At 38.1% G+C, this 17,574-nt stretch overlaps 1 protein-coding gene and 1 long non-coding RNA gene across 2 annotated transcripts; one reads left to right on the top strand and one right to left on the bottom strand.

The window, feature by feature from the left end:
* The first annotated feature begins 3,766 nt into the window (after positions 1-3,766).
* LOC132993567 (uncharacterized) lies at positions 3,767-4,449 on the top strand. The gene is made up of 2 exons (XR_009676490.1): positions 3,767-4,086; positions 4,304-4,449. It is a non-coding gene; the product is annotated as an uncharacterized LOC132993567 (long non-coding RNA).
* Positions 4,450-5,053: 604 nt separating this feature from the next.
* Positions 5,054-8,838, bottom strand: LOC132993479 (interferon-inducible GTPase 5-like). Its single transcript, XM_061063348.1, is given in 2 exon segments — positions 5,054-6,458; positions 8,280-8,838. Coding segments are annotated over 2 exon segments (1,197 nt in total). The 3' UTR covers positions 5,054-5,820.
* Positions 8,839-17,574: the final 8,736 nt, after the last annotated feature.

Raw genomic sequence — 17,574 nt, 5'->3', positions numbered from 1 at the left:
TTATTTTCACAGAACTCTATTTTTTCTATGTTTTATACACACAGCGCTGGTTTAAATGTTTCTTGATGCTGAAAAAGGCATTAATAAGTGTCAACTGTTCAAACCAACACCAACTCCCTCTGGAGTCATTCAAGGTGTATACTCCTTTAGGACGATGTTAGTATCTTATCTATTTAACCAGGTTAGGACCACAGGTGCTACATCTCCATTTAAAAAAATAACAAACAAAAAAATCTCCTGAATGGCCTTTTAGTCTCAGGGTTTTTCCTGCATAGAGAATTCTTTGGCGCCCCCCAAAGAGGTTTTACCCAGCGCCAAAGGAAAATCACAAGCGCCAAAAGAAAAAAAAGACGATTCAAATTACAAATCAAATCCTCCCTGAATGTATGTTAAAAATATCAATACATCAAACGACTGTTGAACAAGAAGAACATAAACTTAAATACGACGTCTCTGACATCTAGCAGCTCATCCGTTTACGCATACGGCTCGCGCTGGATAGCCAGCTGATTGACTGGTCGTTTCTTTTGACTGGTTCATGACGCTCCGCTGACACCCACAATCGCTAAATGCGGGGTGATTTTCTGTTTGGTGAGTTAATTTCAAAGAGCAATCCACTTCATGGCGGTAAATATTTATCCCAACAGTCATGTTAAAACTATACTAAACCGTGTATGATGTAGCTGCGGCTACTTGTCCCTGCTCCTCTGCTGTCTGCAGACGGGTCATCATGGGGGCACGCAAAGATGAGACACACCAACACACATGGCTGCAAACACACACACACACACACACCGGAACGCCAACCACCGCGTGCACCTGTTTACTTGTAGTGCAACGGAACACGGTTGATCCGCTATCCGTATGGACCGAGTCGGGAACGCACTTTTCTCCGTCCACTTCCACCGTGTCTGCTTTTAGCAACAATCAATAATTTAATGATCGTAACGTCAGCCAGCTGTAGTCTGTGAACTTCTCCACACAGACTGTCAAACAGTGCTGCGTTATAGCCAGCAGATATATTATTTCTCAATTTCCTGATCTGATCAAATGATCCAAATGATCTGTGACTTAAATCTGTGATTATTTGAAATACCGTAATACCTTAGTAACTCAAATAAACGTACTTAAACAAATGTGTATGGAAAACGAAAACACAATTCAAAGGAAAAGAGCAGCCATCATAGGAAGAGGGTGAAATGCACTGGCAGGATGTGACCCCCCCTCTCCCAATCTCATTACAAAAATCCTCTCCCTTAAAATCCCTCTCCTCCCATGTTTCACTGTTGCAATAAAAAAACAATCTTTACCAGATTTAAATGGGGTGTCAGTAACTTATGCAGAATGATAATATTGTTTATAAAATGGTCAGAAATAACAGGAAATGCACAGATTTCTGTCAAATAATGTAATATAGACTCAGACTATACTGTAATACACGGGTCGAATGTTTACTACACCGCGTATAATCACCCCCCAAAGGCCCATTCTGAGCCAGGAAAAACCCTGAGTCTGCAGGAACAACACATAGCTGAGCTGTTATGTTTTGTTTTACCATATAGCTCTGAGTCAGTCAGTCAGTCAGTCAGTCAGTCAGTCAGTTAGACAGGTAGAGTGTCAGTAACTCAAGTATGGTGTGTGTAAGTAAGTTAGGAATGGTACCAGTTGGGTATGTTATTTAGGTACAGGTATGATGTCAGTCAGTTTAGCCAGTTAGAGTGTCAATCAGTAAGACAGGTGTGGGGCCAATTCAGTAAGTCAGGTAGGTTGTCAGTCAGTAAGTCAGGTGACCAAACCATGATGGGCAAAGTTTCAATGAGGCCTACGAACTGACAACTTAAAATGATGAATCTTGTTTAAAGCCCCAATATGTAACTTTTCAGTTTTGGTGCCCTTTAGCACCAACAGAAGGTCTCTGACTGCAACTAGACTGTCGTAAAGGTAACGACTCTCAGAGATAACGTGCACTTGTTGACAAGCCGAGGGTGAGGGGACACTGTGAGAAGATAAAGAACCATGTCGACGCAGAAGGTACAGTAATATTACCAGATTTCTTTTTTTTGGGGCATTTTCTGCCTTTTATTGGAGAGAGAGGATAGAGTGGATAGAGTCTGAAATCAGGGAGCAAGAGAGTGGGAAATGACATGCGGTAAAGGAAAACCTGAACGTCTACAGCCTGTTGTTTAGTATGTGTATGTGTATACAACTGTTACCATGATGCTTCTAGGCCGTAGCTAAATGGCTACATGTATACATGCTAGTTGTAGATCGGTTTTGTAAGGTTATAAACTTCTTTGAGACAACGTAAGATAGATATATTTATCTATTTGTCTACAAAGAGACATAACTTGTGTTGACTTTTTGCTGCCGGTAAAACTGCTAAACGTGAGACAACGATGATGACGGTAATGATGCAGCCTGACGTTACGTCTCAATCGGTTATAAATAAGTCTGCAGGGATGTTTATTCTGCCATCGAATAGTTGCTTTCCCATTAGGCATGAAACAGATTATATTACTGACTTGTTGGGCAATATTATAACTAGACTGCATCCATGTACATGTAATAAGTTATGCTATAGTGGTCTGTTTATGCATTGCAAACAGTGGATGAGGTTTTTGTTTTACAGCATCGGTTTTCCTTTTATTCCAGGATTCAACCTGAAATTGCAGCATATAGACAATGTGTGTTATGGCAGCATGGCTGCTTGGGAAAGGGGAACAGAGTTCTGAATCAAAGCTGCTGTGTCTGAAAAATCAGAGAAGCTTCCTCAAGAAGGATAGGAATCCTGTTTCTTCACCATCCTGGAGCTTTGTTATAATGAACCTGAGCCCTGATGATGCACAGCTGTGCAGGCAGAACGTTTAGGAGCAGCTTCTCCCTGTTGCATGTGAGTAAAGTTCAGCTGTGGGTGGTGCCTGTGGATCATCAGCACTTAGACTCTGGCCCTTTCCGAATTGTCACAGTTCAGTATGCAGTACGTACTATTCAGTAGGGAGTTTCAGTATACTGAACTTTAATGGTCATTCAGTATGCATTTTTTGGGTCCACCTCAGTATACTGAACATTTCAGTATGGATACTAACTTCCGGGTTTCATGCAGTATGGATCGGATGCGTGCTTTCAGGAAATGAATTGTATTTTACCACCCACAATGCTGTGCAAAATTAAACGTAAATCTTCACGTCACGTCACTTCTCCAAATCAAAACAAACGAGCGTGGATTAATTGAATCAATTTTTAATCTAGAGTTAAAGTCCCGACTGAAATCATTACTTTTAATTAACAACAGAAAATATAACAAATGTATACATTATTATAAAACCTTTCCCCCTCTATTTAAATAATGATTTCACTATTTAAATGCGTCTTTATTGGTTTATTTTATATTCTGTATATTACTGTCTTTCATTTGTTCTTTCCTTTATGTACTGTATGTGATTTAGTTATTTAATCTGTCTTTTACTTGATTTACATTGTGATATTATTTTTTTTACCTGACTGTATATGTGCTTTACTCTTCTTGAATAAAGCTAAACAAAAAAAACGGAAAAAAAACAAAACGGGTGAATGCGGCCGGTTCGGGAAACGTAAATGATGTCACTTCCATACTGAATGAATCAGACGAAGTAGACACAAATATCTGCCTACTGTGTGTAACTACTGAATAGTAGGTACTAAACAGTATACAGCACGGATAGTAGGTACTGTCTACTGCCTACTGACAGATTGAGTAGGTACTTGGCAATTCGGATACAGCCTCTGTTTTGTAGGAAGGCCCGTTCAACTTTGAATTCTCTTTGCATCAATGGCCGTTGTCTTGTCTCTTTCAAGGTTTACACAATCCAGCTTTTTGATTTTTTTTATTGCATCAACCATGGACAATAATATAATGTTGTATTAGAGTTGTAAAACTTGGAGATATATAAGCTCATCGTGTATCAAACTGCATTAATGGCGCAGTTATGGTTACCATAAATTACACAGTAATAAAAGTAACACAACAGTTTTTGCAATTGTTGCAATAACTATGTCCTTTGTGTCATGGTGTAGTGTAATTCTGTACCATGACCAGAAGAGGGCAGTGTGGTCCCTCTCAATGACTCATGTCAGAGAGGGACAATAAAACTTACGATTGGTTTAGAAGTCAGAAATAAAGATGTCAAAATAAAGGAAGGGTTTTTCTTATCTTCTGTCATTTCTTTGTATACTTGGGGTTACATGTAACATCTGCTATCACTGTTGTCTTAACTGTTTACATACCAAGACACTGCTGTGACGAAAACGGATACAACTGCTACAGAAACTATTTTAAATGAATCATAAAAATTGAAGAATACTGAGACAAAACAACCTCATTCTAAGGATTTTATTATAAGACTCGTGAACATTTAAACATCATGAATATCTTTCAGCAACCACATTACCCAATTTAATTGAAAATCTCTTTGCATTATACATTTATATACTAAAATAATAGTTACTATCTAAAGAATTGAAAAGCAAATTATCATGTGCTTTTAAGGGGGAAAAATCTGCAACTGCATTATCTGAATTAAAAATGGACTTGCAACTTGATCTACAAAATATGTGGTGCACATTTTCTTAAGAAGCTGATTTACAGAAGTTAAAAGTTGAACGTATGAATACATTACAGTATGACACTGGGGACTTCAAACCAGCACCCAAATGTAATTTAAAAGTCCTTTGCTTTATAAAGAAACATATTGAAATAACAGAATACATTTTAAAATAATTAAAAAGCAGGTATTCGTGTGCTTAAAGTAATTAAGTTATTTTTTAAAAACTGCGTTACCCATATTGAAAATTGTGTTTCTCTATGACCTGTGTGTCATGTTACTGTTACATACTTTTTATAATGGGAAATTATTATGATAAAAAGGTGTCATTTTTACACTATTGTTTTGGTGTTTTTAAAGATAATATAATAATCAGTTCCTCCCTTGGTCTGATTTCCCTAAATGTTGATTGCCCTGATTGTCCATACCTGTGCCCCCCCCCCCCCCCCCCCCCCCCCCCCGTGTCTAGGCCAAAAACAATGACCTTGACATACTAAAATGTTCTTGCCATTTCTGTGCAATGACCATTTCATTTGCAAAGTTCTCAACTCAGGCGCCTCTGCTCGTCAGCATAGTGGGAGAGCAGCTGTGTCATTTATGTGTAAGCATGTTAAAGGTCCACTTAGCAACGTTAACGTCAACACTAGTTTGGTTACGTCTGCTTTCGCACTAATCTCATGTAAACTAAAGTGACAAAGTTGCACAATGACGTCAAAAGGAGGAGAAACCGGCACACTCTCTGTTACAAGACCAAAACTCAGTTTTCCCTGTCTACACCTCAAACAGATTTTCTGAAAATCTTCACCCTTGGAGCAGTTTTCCAAATGGTGAGTTTTCAGTGACCTTAAATGCCGTTTACTCGTGTACGAAAGCCTCAGTTTTAAAAAAGAACCACCTACGTTTGGACTAGGCCTTAGTCTCAGTGGTCCTTCCCTATAGGTGTCAGTTCATTGTCAGATTTTCCCCGTGTTCCTGCATGAAGTTTCCTCGTAACACTTGGTTTTCTTCTTTTGGATTTTTGTTGGATTTAGAAAAAAAAGCCTCATTTAGCCTTTTGTTAAAATATATATATATATATGTACCGGTATATATATTCTGGTTTTCTGCACATGGGTCCTCTTTGTTTTTTCAGTCTCATGACACAACTGCACAATAGCCTATATGATGCTCAACATGTTTAAATATGCAGCTAATTTACAGAAGTATAAAGTTGAATATATGAATACATTTGTTTGCACTATTACATTGGGGGTTTCAAACCCATGGCCTTTTTAAATACCCGATGTGCATCTTCAGCAAGTATGTCGAGGAAAGTGTTGAGACCTCTGTAGGTTGTGATGAAAGACAGGGTCATTGCTGTTGGGATTCCTAAGACTGGAATGAATCTGGTCCCTTCCTCTACTGCCTTTAACGTTATTTGGTTGGGACTCTGGGCAAACACCTTCATTACAATCGAAGGAGTTACTCGTGTTGCTGTTAGTGGTGAAATTGTGGCTTCTTTTAATTCCTTTAAAGGAACACCTGCCCTATTCGCTAAGCTCTGCAGCGACTTGATGTCAAGACCAAACTTGTATACATACTGCTTCACCACACCAACCAGCAAGGCTATATCAACAGCAATAGAAAGCCCGGGAATTAATACACCTGCTACACCTGAAGACAGAGTAGCAAAGTATTTAATTTTTGAATGAAGAGATTTTTTCTTTTTGTTGATGATCTCCAGGCTGATATTGGGCATGGCAAACAGAAAGGCATCTCTCTTGTGTTCAGGAAGTTCTCGCTCCAGAGTCTCCTCTAGCAGATGGAAATCATACCGTTGCAGGTCAAAGCTGGACACCAGGAAGACCTGAGGAGACTTGATATTGTGTTCCTGAAGACCTGTGTCACAAGGAGAATTTATATTAGTTGATAAAATATTTAAGATATTAGATATTTCCCACTAGTAGTGTGATGTAAACAGTGTTACAAAGAAATTCACTCACTGTACTTATGTTTCGTCTGGCTATATTATACTATATATGTAACATTAGGCCAGGCTATAATTTTGATATTTTCTGATAGTCATCAGAGAAGAGGAAGTTGTCTGATTTCTGTCATTTAAAAAATGCTCCACTTAAAGATAACTGACAGCATTGGAGTCAGGAAAAAAAAACTATGGGGCTGTCAGCATTAACTAATTCTTCGCATTTAATTTATGTCTAAAATAAATGTATTAATTTTTGTCTTAACTCATGTCGCCATTGGGGGGTGAATTTTTTGATGACTCATCCGTTTTGATTTGATGAAGAATAAGAGTTATTCACAATAGATTGCGTTGCTGACCTGATTGACAGGTGGGCGCGTTGTAACGGTTTATCAAGGGGCTTAAAACCTGCCTCAGCTCCATCTTTCAGCCTGTCGTTAGGTTGACTGAAAGTTAGGGTGAGACAGCATTTCCAGCATGAAGACTGCCATCTATGGGACCCCAAAGCCCCCTGCAGGAACAGATGAGTGACGTTACTCAGGCTTTATCCATTAACATGTAAATCACTGTACAGGGGAGGATGTAATGGTTTGGCTTAAAACCAGCCATCTCTCAGCCTGTTAGTAGCCCATCAATGGGACTCCAAAGCCCCCTGCAATAACAGATGAGTTACGTCACTCACACTTCATCCATTAATATTTAAAGTCTATGGTTTAAACACAGACTTAAAAACAGACATGGACTGAAATGAAAACATGCCGAGAAATCTATCAGAAATGAACAACAATTGTGCTGCAATTACAGACACCATGAATTGTCAAAAACACACTAATCCTCACAACAACTGTGACAGACAAATGCTGCAAATCAGTTTCTGCTGATGATGTAGAGAGCTGGTTTGTCTCAGTTGTAACTATCGGATGATAAAATTATGTTGTCTTTCCTGAAACCTCTGGCACTTGATTTAACTTACTGGCGTCCTTGACGTGTTTTGTTTGTGTTGTTTGGAATGTTTGGCTAGGTAACTCTTTCCTCGTTGCCTGTATACCTGTGGTGTCAGTATCGCTGCTCCCATGATTTGATTATAAAGCCAGCATCCAAATGTCATTTAAAAGTTCTTTGAATTTTAAATAAACATATTGAAATAACAGAATTAATATTGAAATAATCAAAAGCATGTAATCGTGTAACCGTGGTCGTGTACAATCGTGATTAATTGTATGCTATTTTGTCCCTGTATGCACACCATGGATAAGCCTCCGCTGTGTCTCCCTGTAGTCACAGTGATGGGAAAGAACAGGACTGCTGCATCTTTGAATGTCTAATTACACTTTAAAATACTGACAGCTCAGTTGACAAGTCAACAGTCATTTCCACCTTATGACATCAAACATTAACGACGAGTAACAACTTCCTTTTTCCGTGGTTAAGTTAATGTTGTAACCTTCGATCTTCCAGAAGGTCCTTACTTTATTTCAAAATAAAAGAAGGGTTGAATTCAAACGGCAAATATAGTACACTCTTCAAACCATAAAACAATTAAAAATAAAAGCCTTTTTACAATTTATATATTTAAATGCGAAATAATGGAATTTCAGACATGCGATTAAAGATGTGATTAATCACGATTATCTGTGGAACAAAATAATAATTTATTAAAATGATTTAATCGTGTGAAAGCCCTAATAAAACATTAACACTGAGAGATACTAGTCTTTTAATGATTCATCACTTACATTGAATGCAGTTATCTTTGATTTTTCTCAGAGACCTTTCTTCGTTAAAGTTCCTCTGAGTTCTTTCCTCGTCACGCATGCTATTGTCAATCTTTGAGCGAACAAAGTAGAACTTCTTCTCCATCCTCTGAATCTCTTTAGCCAGCCTCACATCGTTTTCTCTGAAGCGATCGGATGAAACAATGATGAAGAAGTCAAACTTTTCAAATCCAACATGCTTCATGTACTTGTCAGCTGGAAACTTTGTGGTGCCGATACCAGGAAGATCCCAGAATGTCACATTGGGATAGTTTGGATGGGGGTACGGTGTGACCTCCACGGTGGTTTCTGTAGTACCAGTAGGAGCAGCTTTCTCATCCCTGTTGTCTATGCCTCTAAACGCATTAACAAAGGTGGATTTACCAGAGCCAGACTCTCCAGTTATAGCAATATTTAGTGGAACATTTTTCTGTTGATCGAAATACTCATTGATCTTTGCAACAGCTAAGGCTTGGTCATTTTTTAGGAGAGCTTCTTTAATTTATTTTTGTACTTGTTCACTGTCAAATGGATTCCCCATGGTGCCTCTTGGAATCTGAGTAAAAGAAAAGTAAAACTTTTTCTATTATCCTCTTAATATCATGCACAAACAAAATAAGACAGATGCAAATATACAGTGTGTGGTAGTACAGCAACACATTCAGCTATTATTAGATTCTCTCTATTCAATACTTTTTCAGATAATTCAAGGAATGGGCCGGGCAAAACTAAAAAAACAGACAAACTTATTTTGCACTGGAGAGTAATTTAAAACCAAACTGTGATGAACCATCTATATGTCTTTTAACCTGTTTTGGCCTGTTTAAGCAGCTTGTATCTTATTATCAAAGATTACTCACCTAGGAGTCAAATAGCAGAAGCAGTTGAGACAAAAGCAGATCGCTGTACAAGTTGTTCACCTGCAGGAACAGCATTCACATAGTTTCTTTACTTCATTTAAATTCAAAAGAAGTTTTTTTTTTTTTTATCATAGTCCAGCCCTTTAGGTAGTAACCAATAAGAAGTCTTCTGTTAGTTAAGGATCACCCATTGGTCTTGTATAATAGCAATATTGGAAGTTGCGCATCACCACACCCCCTGCAGGTTTCTAAGAGCACGGCCAAACATTTCATTTGTAGTTAATCCATTCTTTGCCATGGCTGCTACTGGAAACCCTCCTTCCATGCTTCTTTGTTTCCCTTGAATATTTTAGGCAGAAACGGCTCCCTACGTGCAAGATAAAGAGTTGTCTGTTTTCCATCCAATCTTGGAAAATGTTTAAGCTTGAAACGCTCACCTTTAAAGCTTGAGCTATAATTTGAAATGGAATTTTAAATATTACATTTGGATTAAAGCCACCAAGGTCTATTCTGTGGCACTTGATTTAACTTACTGGTATCCTTGTTGTGTTTTGTTCGTGTTGTTTGGAATGTTTGGCTAGGTAACTCTTTCCTCGTTGCCTTCATATCTGTGGTGCCAGTATCGCCTTACCCATGATTTAAATATATCAACACCTTAAACAACACTCACTGGTTCTATCAAGAGGAGAAATACAGGACCACATTATAAGATTAAATAAGTTCATGTATGTTAAATATTAACATATGAAAGACTTAAATTGTAACCTTGGTTCCCTGAGGGAAGAGACTATCTCTCCACCCCATTATATAACATGTATGGGATATGTTTCCCCTGCTCTAGTGTCAGTGGATAAAACTGTAAGAGACAACGGCTTGCCTAGCCATATTTAAATGCAATGATAGCCTCTTCACTCATAAACCAAGGTTACAATGCAAACATACATTATCTACTGAGACTAACTCTCCGCCCTGTTACATAACATGTACAGGGTAATTCTTTTAGACACCCTGCAAGAACAGTGCAGCACACAATCCAATAAACCCAAGTGCACCATTTACATGCCAACAGAACCAGGCTTCGCCAGGCCACCCCTGAGAGGCAGTCCCCAAGACTAAAACCATCCCAAGAATATGGACAAAGGCCCCATCAAGCACACAAACAGAGTCCATGCAGGTCAACCCTCAACTGCTAGCTAAGGGAAACCCTTTTGTCTAACAATAAGCCCAACTCAGTACCCCCTCCCAAAAGGACAGGCTGCTACATAAAGATTGTAGAACCTGGAAAATGTGGTCTTAGATGAACATATAACAGCTGTACTTATAGCAGCAAGAGAGGCTCCCCGCCACAACGTCCAGGAAGTAGCCAACAAAATAAGATAGTAGAGACTCTAACCAGGTTCCTTCCAAATGCCCAGAGCAGAAAAAGAGATGGTTAGACCTCCTGACAGCACCTTCAGGACTCTGCTGGATCCCTAACTGGGCCTGAAGTCAGTGTGTATTCACCAATCTGAACCTGTGCAATCTGATTGGGCTGCAGGTACAGCCTCATGCTACTAGTAGTGACAAGGACACTAGCAGAAAACAAAAAGAGTTTAGGGTCCTGCTTTTGCCCCTCCATTGCACCTGTTTCTTTCATTTGCACCAAAGCAGGTGAAATTGATTCACAATCACTTGTGCTAAGTGAACAGATTGATAGCCCTGAAGTCTAACTGACTTGGTGGTAAACTGTCTCAATTCAGTGTTGCTTTAATTTTTTGAGCAGTGTATTAATGTGCTAAAGTTGAGAACTGAAGCCCATCTTGGACTACCTAGATTCTACCTTGAGGACTTGGACTTAGGCTCAGGTAATGGGGACTCTACTTGGACAGAACTCAGATTCATCCTGGGCAAATTGTAATTCTTGATATACAAAATGTGAACTAAAAAAGTTCACTAGAGGATAAGAGATGGATGTTTAGCTTCTTCATCTACTGGAAGTCAGTCTTTCCTGCAATGACTTGTAAGTATACTGCTACGATTTTACTTTATCAAAGAAGGTTGTCTTTGTTTCCTCGTGCTTACATTTCAGTGGTTCCTGTAAGGAAGCTGACTTTCTCAGAAAGGGAGGAGTCAGGAATATTTTGGCATGTTTACAGAACCATGTTTACAGCTCTGTGATCTGCAGTATCTGTGGTTCAGATTGAGTGACAGAGTTTACCAGCAGTTGAGTCAGACAACTCACGTTTGTATCGTTTAAAAAATATATATTTCAGCAGAGCATAGTTTGTGTTTCTAGGCTCCGACCTCATCACTACTCACAGTTTAAATTTACTTGCAGAAATGTATGGACTGATGGGATGATATCTTAAACCCTCCATCTGGAGCCTATAGGTGGATGCTAAGGTGGTGGTGGGGCTTAGCAAGAGTGCAGTACTGGTGCAGGTCAGAGCTGACAATGTAAGAGACAGGAAATCTTGCAGCTTAAAAAGACCGCTAATTGAAATAAGGTGTTATCATGGGTTTTTGAGAATGAGGCATGTCAAGGTTGAAATCAGAACAGCTCGAGTTGACTGCCTGAACTAGATCGTAGGCGTCACCTCATATTTGTTTGCTGTATGGTGATAAATAAAATCAGAAATGTAGTGATGATTCAGCTGTAAAAGATCGTAGTTTAAATTGTTGGAGTTTATAGATTTTCCATGTATCTCAACTGAGGCAAAGCCATTGTTTGTTTTACTTCATTTTACCACAGAGCACTCCTTGTCTTATTTGAAGAAAACGTAAATTAAGCAACACAGTTTCGGCAGATGGCTGTTCAACGTGAGTCTGGCTCTGCTCGAGGTTTCTGTCTGTTAGAGGAAGTTTTTAATTGCCACTGTAACTGTTATGATCTACTAGATAATTGGACCCAAAAGCAATGTGTCGGCAGTGAATAGTGTTCAGGGTGGGGGGCTGTATGTATGTGTTTTTCTGCTGACTGCAAGACAAATTGCCCTTGTCAATGATAAACATCATGCACAAAGAAAGTATGATGGAAGAAAACACTTAGTATGTCGAGTACAGCAACACATGAAGCTTTTCTCTGCATAAAGTCAGAGATTCAATTCTGCCAAGACAGGAAGGGGGCTGGGTGAAAATAAAAAACAGGAAACTTGATCTTCCCTGCAGGCTGGAGTTGATTTAAGTCAAGATTTAACTGTTATCACACTGCTAAGTACGGCACTGACCAAAAAGACTTTACAATCTGTTAATGAATATAACATCAAACACACAAATGATCTTCAAATATGAATGTTTGTCCGCATAGAAACAGGAGAAAAGTTTATCAGTCTTGGGCTGCAACCAAGCAAAAGTCCTTCTGTGAGTTCAGGAACATCCTTATTTTTAAAGCAGCTGACTTTTAAGAAACATGCTGATTTACAGGAAATGTGAAAGCTACATGCTCTCACGTCTTCTGCGGGTTAATAAGAACACGCCACACCCTGAGAAGTAAACAAGCACTAAGATTGTGGTGAAACTTCCTCATCTCTGAGATGTTGCATAAAGCAGCAGTTTGTATGTCTGATGGTTTCAGCAGCTGTCAATTGACTTTAACAGTTTTTTGTGTCTACGAAAAATATGACTTTACTTATTTAATTCACTTCTACATTTATTTGTCAGGGACACGATGTGTAGGCATTGTTACATCTTGTTACACCTAAGTGCAACCAATGCAATGTCTATGGGACTTCATGGTTAATTTGCAGTCCTTGTCCCTGGTTAGGCTTTTAGGAAATAACACAGATGATACAACAACGCTGTCCAACAGATATAAATACTTTTGCAGCAGACATAAGCAGCGGCATAGATGAATAATAACAGTAAAGAAAACATAGGCATATTGACGATAATGACCAGGATATATGAAGAGCTCTTTTCCAAAACGCTATAAATCCATTTTAATTGTTTTAAGAAAAATGACATTTATCTACCCAGACCAACAAATTTTACAAAGATTAATTTTATCCTGTTAAAACAGTTCATTGGCTCAGTCTAAACATGTTCAACAATAATTGTGAAATCTTACAACAATGTTGTTGATTATAAAACCAAAGTTTATTATATTTTTTACAAAACGCTATAAATCCAGGCATTACATTTTTCTCTTTTCTTTTTTAAAACAAAAGAACATGCAATGGACCTGCAATATCAAAAGCTCACATTTGAAAATACAATCAATAATAAAATAAATAAAATAAATAAATGCTAAATCAAATAAATAATAACTTAAAATACATTCATTTATGTTTAAATCTCATGTTTTTAAAAAGAACACAACAATATAACAATATCCTAATAATCAGGACCATTCAAAGTGCATCTGTGACAGAGCGACCTGTCACTGCGGTTGAGTATGCGCTCTGACTGCCATGCCAGCAAGCTTGGCATGGCGGTAAAGTGGCACGTCTAGTGCTCTGGAGACCTGGGTTCGAGGCCACCCTTGCCCTTTGGTCTCCAGAGTCACCCCACTCAGGTCTCAAGAGTACTAAACGTGCCACTTTACCGCCATGCCAAGCTTGCTGGCATGGCAGTCAGAGCGCATACTCTTCCTCCCCTCTGGTGCACTTCCCACTCACAGGGTGCTTGCACCCCTTGCAGGAGACAATGGTCATATTCTTCTTGCAGTGCGTGTTTGTCTGACACTGCCTCCTTCTCAGCTCTTGTGGATGCTGTGGCTCAGTGGGCACCGACATCAGACTGGCCTTGACACGCAGGTGTTCCTCTCTCTGTTCCTTTGCCGGCTCAAGAATGAGCATGTGTGTCTATGGTCTCTATCTATTTGTATATCCTATCTATCTGTCGCTCTTTGTTAAATTCCCGCGCATATGAAGTCTATAAATAGAAACAATGACGAAAATAAAACGACTCGCGAAAACAATCCAGGGAAATGTATCATTTTCAACTGCTGTCAAGATGACTCCAGTGGTGGTTAGAGGTAGCCTATAAATGCTCAGAAATCTTGTGTGTTTTATTTTAGTTACACATAGGCTTCAGAAAACATACAAGACACATATTTAAGAAAAGTCATAGGATGAGAGGCTCGTAGTTTTTATTTAAAAATAGTTATTTGTAACTCGTCTTTCAGACGGTCTTTGCTGTACAGAACTTACCAGACATTATAGGTTGGAAATAAACATTTGGTAAAAACTATCTACGAAATGGTATTCAACTATTTCTTAAATGAAAACAATACTGACCTAACACTGTGAGGAATGTTGCTTTGCAGACAGGCACTTTATCTGGATGGTCGTTACACAGCAGACATGTTCCTGTCCTTTCGTTTGTCCTCATCCTCGACCTTTTGACGCTGCCGTTTCACCGTTGTTACAGTCAGTAAGTAAAGCCCTGTCCTGTTCAACCTTTTCAGGTTTGTCATAAAACTTGTGGAAATTCATGACCAAGTCATCGGGTGTCAGTTTGTCTGCATGGCAAAAGCTTGTGGCAGCAGCGTGTGTACATCCTACTGTTGGAATCAATCCGCCACCAGAATGGCGAATTTTCTTAATTTGTTCTCGTTTATGGTTGTATTTGTTCAATTGATGTCGTCTTCCACCTGATGAAAGTATCAGCTGCTCATCTGAACCGTCAAAAGTGTTCATTTTAAAAGCTGTTACAGTTTCAAAAGTGAGACCGGCAAACAAAACTCCTCGCTTCAGGGCGCCGCCGTCTTGAAGAGTTTAGAACGCTGATCGAACGCTGATTGGTCGAGAGGAGATACCGCGTTCAGCCAAAAAACAGTCACAGCCCTTAGTTTGGAAAGGAACTGCACTTTGAGGTACATTTTAAACAAGGATATATAGCGGTCTGGCACAAAACTTTGATGCGGCAGTGAATAGGATCAGTACACAACAGAGCGAGATCGTTTTTTTTTTAATTTGGCGTTTATCGCGTTTTGGAAAAGAGCTCTTCATATATATATATATATATATGTGTGTGTATATATATATATACAGTAAATATATTTATATATAAATATATATACTGTATATATATATTTATGGAACTTGAGAGAAAGGTGACAAAAGCAATGCTACAATGCACTGACCATATTAACATGTCATCCATACAGGCGTCTAATTGAGACCAGTGTTTCTTTGTCAACATTCAGCCACACACTGCTTGTTTAATCTTGTTTATTTAAAGTTTTTTGTTTTGTCAAAATATAAAAGACCCCCTTTAAACTACAAACCAGTACAGTTATTGGATTATAGTAACTCTACTTTAGTGAATGAGAGGTTTTTCTGCTTTGAGAAAGAACTGTCCCTAAAAAAGTTGTTTTCTGTGACACAGGTCTTCAGGATCTAGGTCTCCAGTCTCCTCAGGTCTTCTTGGTGTCCAGCTTTGACCTGAAACTGTATGATTTCCCTCTGTTAGTGGAGACCCTGAAGCAAGAACTTCCTGAACTCAAGAAGGAAGCCTTTCTGCTTGCCATGCCCAACATCAGTCTGGACATGATCAAAGAAAAGAAAAAGGCTTTCAAATCCAAAGTCAAATACTTTGCTATTCTATCTGCAGGTGTAGGAGCTGTGCCAGTTCCGGGACTTTCTATGGCTGTTAATATTGTCTCTCTAGCTGGCGTTGTTAGACAGTATGTATTTGGGTTTGGTCTTGACACCAAGTCACTGAAGAGAATGGCAAACTTCTCGGGTGTTCCTTATGAGGAATTGAAGAAAGTCATCAAGTCAACTCTGGCAGCAGTCAAAGTAACTCCTCAACTTTTACTGGTGTTGTTGGCTGAAATTTGCAGCACAGCTGGTTTAATGGCAGCAGAGGAGGGGGCCACACTCGTTCCAATACTTGGAATCCCAGCAGCAATGGTCCTCTCTTTTGCCTTTACCTACAGAAGTCTTAACACTATCCTTGACATGCTTGCTGACGATGCAGAGAGGGTATTTACTAGGGTCCACTTGAACACCACAGGGTGATAATGTTAAAGAAATAGCATTCAGTACTTATTTGTGCTGTAAAACAATGTGTACATTTTGATTTATTCATTGAAATCACATTGAAAATAAGATGTTAAAAAGAGAAAATCCATGATGAAATTAAATTAGTTTGTAAATGAAAACATTAATGTGAAGAACTGACTACAGTGAAAATGTAGAAGTTAGAAATAATCAGCTAGAAAAAGAGAAATGCAGACTGAGTAAGTCTAGCTGCAGCACAATGCTTCTCACATTATTGATCTATGTGATTCATCTCATCCTTAAATGTTGTTCATATGAATCAACTTTTGACTTTTAGCTTCACATTTTAGAGAATGTGCTTCATGTTTTTTCATTTTCTTCTTACATCCAATCCCATTTAAAACAGTTTGTTTTTAAATGTCTGTATTACTGAATAACTTTTAGCATTAAATCACATTGAAACATGCCTACTGATCATCTTCATAGTGATAATGTTATTATTGTATTAAGGTTTATAATGCATGGAGCTTAACTAATATTTTTGTACAGCTCTGCTGTTTTTAAGTGCTGTATACTAAACTGATTTATAATCCAGCTGCACATATCAGTAATCTGTTCAAATCAGGAAACATGAGTGTTGATATCAAAATGTTTATAACATGTTTAAACTGATGTTCTTGAGTCTTTAAATAAAATCATTAAAACAAACTTAAGTTAGTTATTTTGAATTGTTAAGAACTTTGATTTTTTAAAATGTTTATATTAAAGATTATTTAATAGATTTTATATGAAATATGTAGTTTTTAAACCATAATACCCTCTGTTCCTTGTAACTGTCTTCACTCTCTTTAGCACTTAATGGGAAACTAATTTTTTTTTTTTTGACTTGTTAAAAACCACTTTGATTTATTGTGTTTATACTAAGGGTTATTTTCTGAAGCCTCATAATAATAAAATATTATATATTAAATATGTAGTTTTTAAACCATAATACTCTGAGTTCCCTGTAAAAAAAAAAAACTGAAAATTCCCCTTGCGGGGATCAATAAAGATAAATCTTAATCTTAATCGTAACTGTCCACCAGTGGTCACCAACCTTTTTAAGACCAAGATCCCTGACCTCAGCTTTGGTGAAAGACAAGATCTACCTATTGAGGAAAAAAAGACAGCCCAGGTTGTATTTCCAACTTGAGGCCTTTTATTTAAACTAATTGTATTTGAATTACATGAAATGTGTTGGTCCAGCTTTCAAACTGTTGCTACCAAGAAAACAGTAACACAAAATAAATGCATATGGCTCATTTTCCACTTGTATGAGGAAATTATTGTTTCCATAAAAGACAACAAAGAAAAAAAATCTCCACACTTGCAGTGAGCAGATCATATTAAGTGCCATTGTAAACCATTTTGCTTTCTAATTACATGACATGCTTTAGTTCAAATTTGAGAATTTTAGCAACTAAGGAAACACTAACAAAAAATAAAGGCTTG

Source organism: Labrus mixtus, chromosome 18 (assembly GCF_963584025.1).
Source record: "Labrus mixtus chromosome 18, fLabMix1.1, whole genome shotgun sequence".
NCBI classification, from domain to species: domain Eukaryota; kingdom Metazoa; phylum Chordata; class Actinopteri; order Labriformes; family Labridae; genus Labrus; species Labrus mixtus.
The sequence above is the reverse complement of the archived record's forward strand: the minus strand, read 5'-3'. Positions and strand labels throughout refer to the sequence as shown.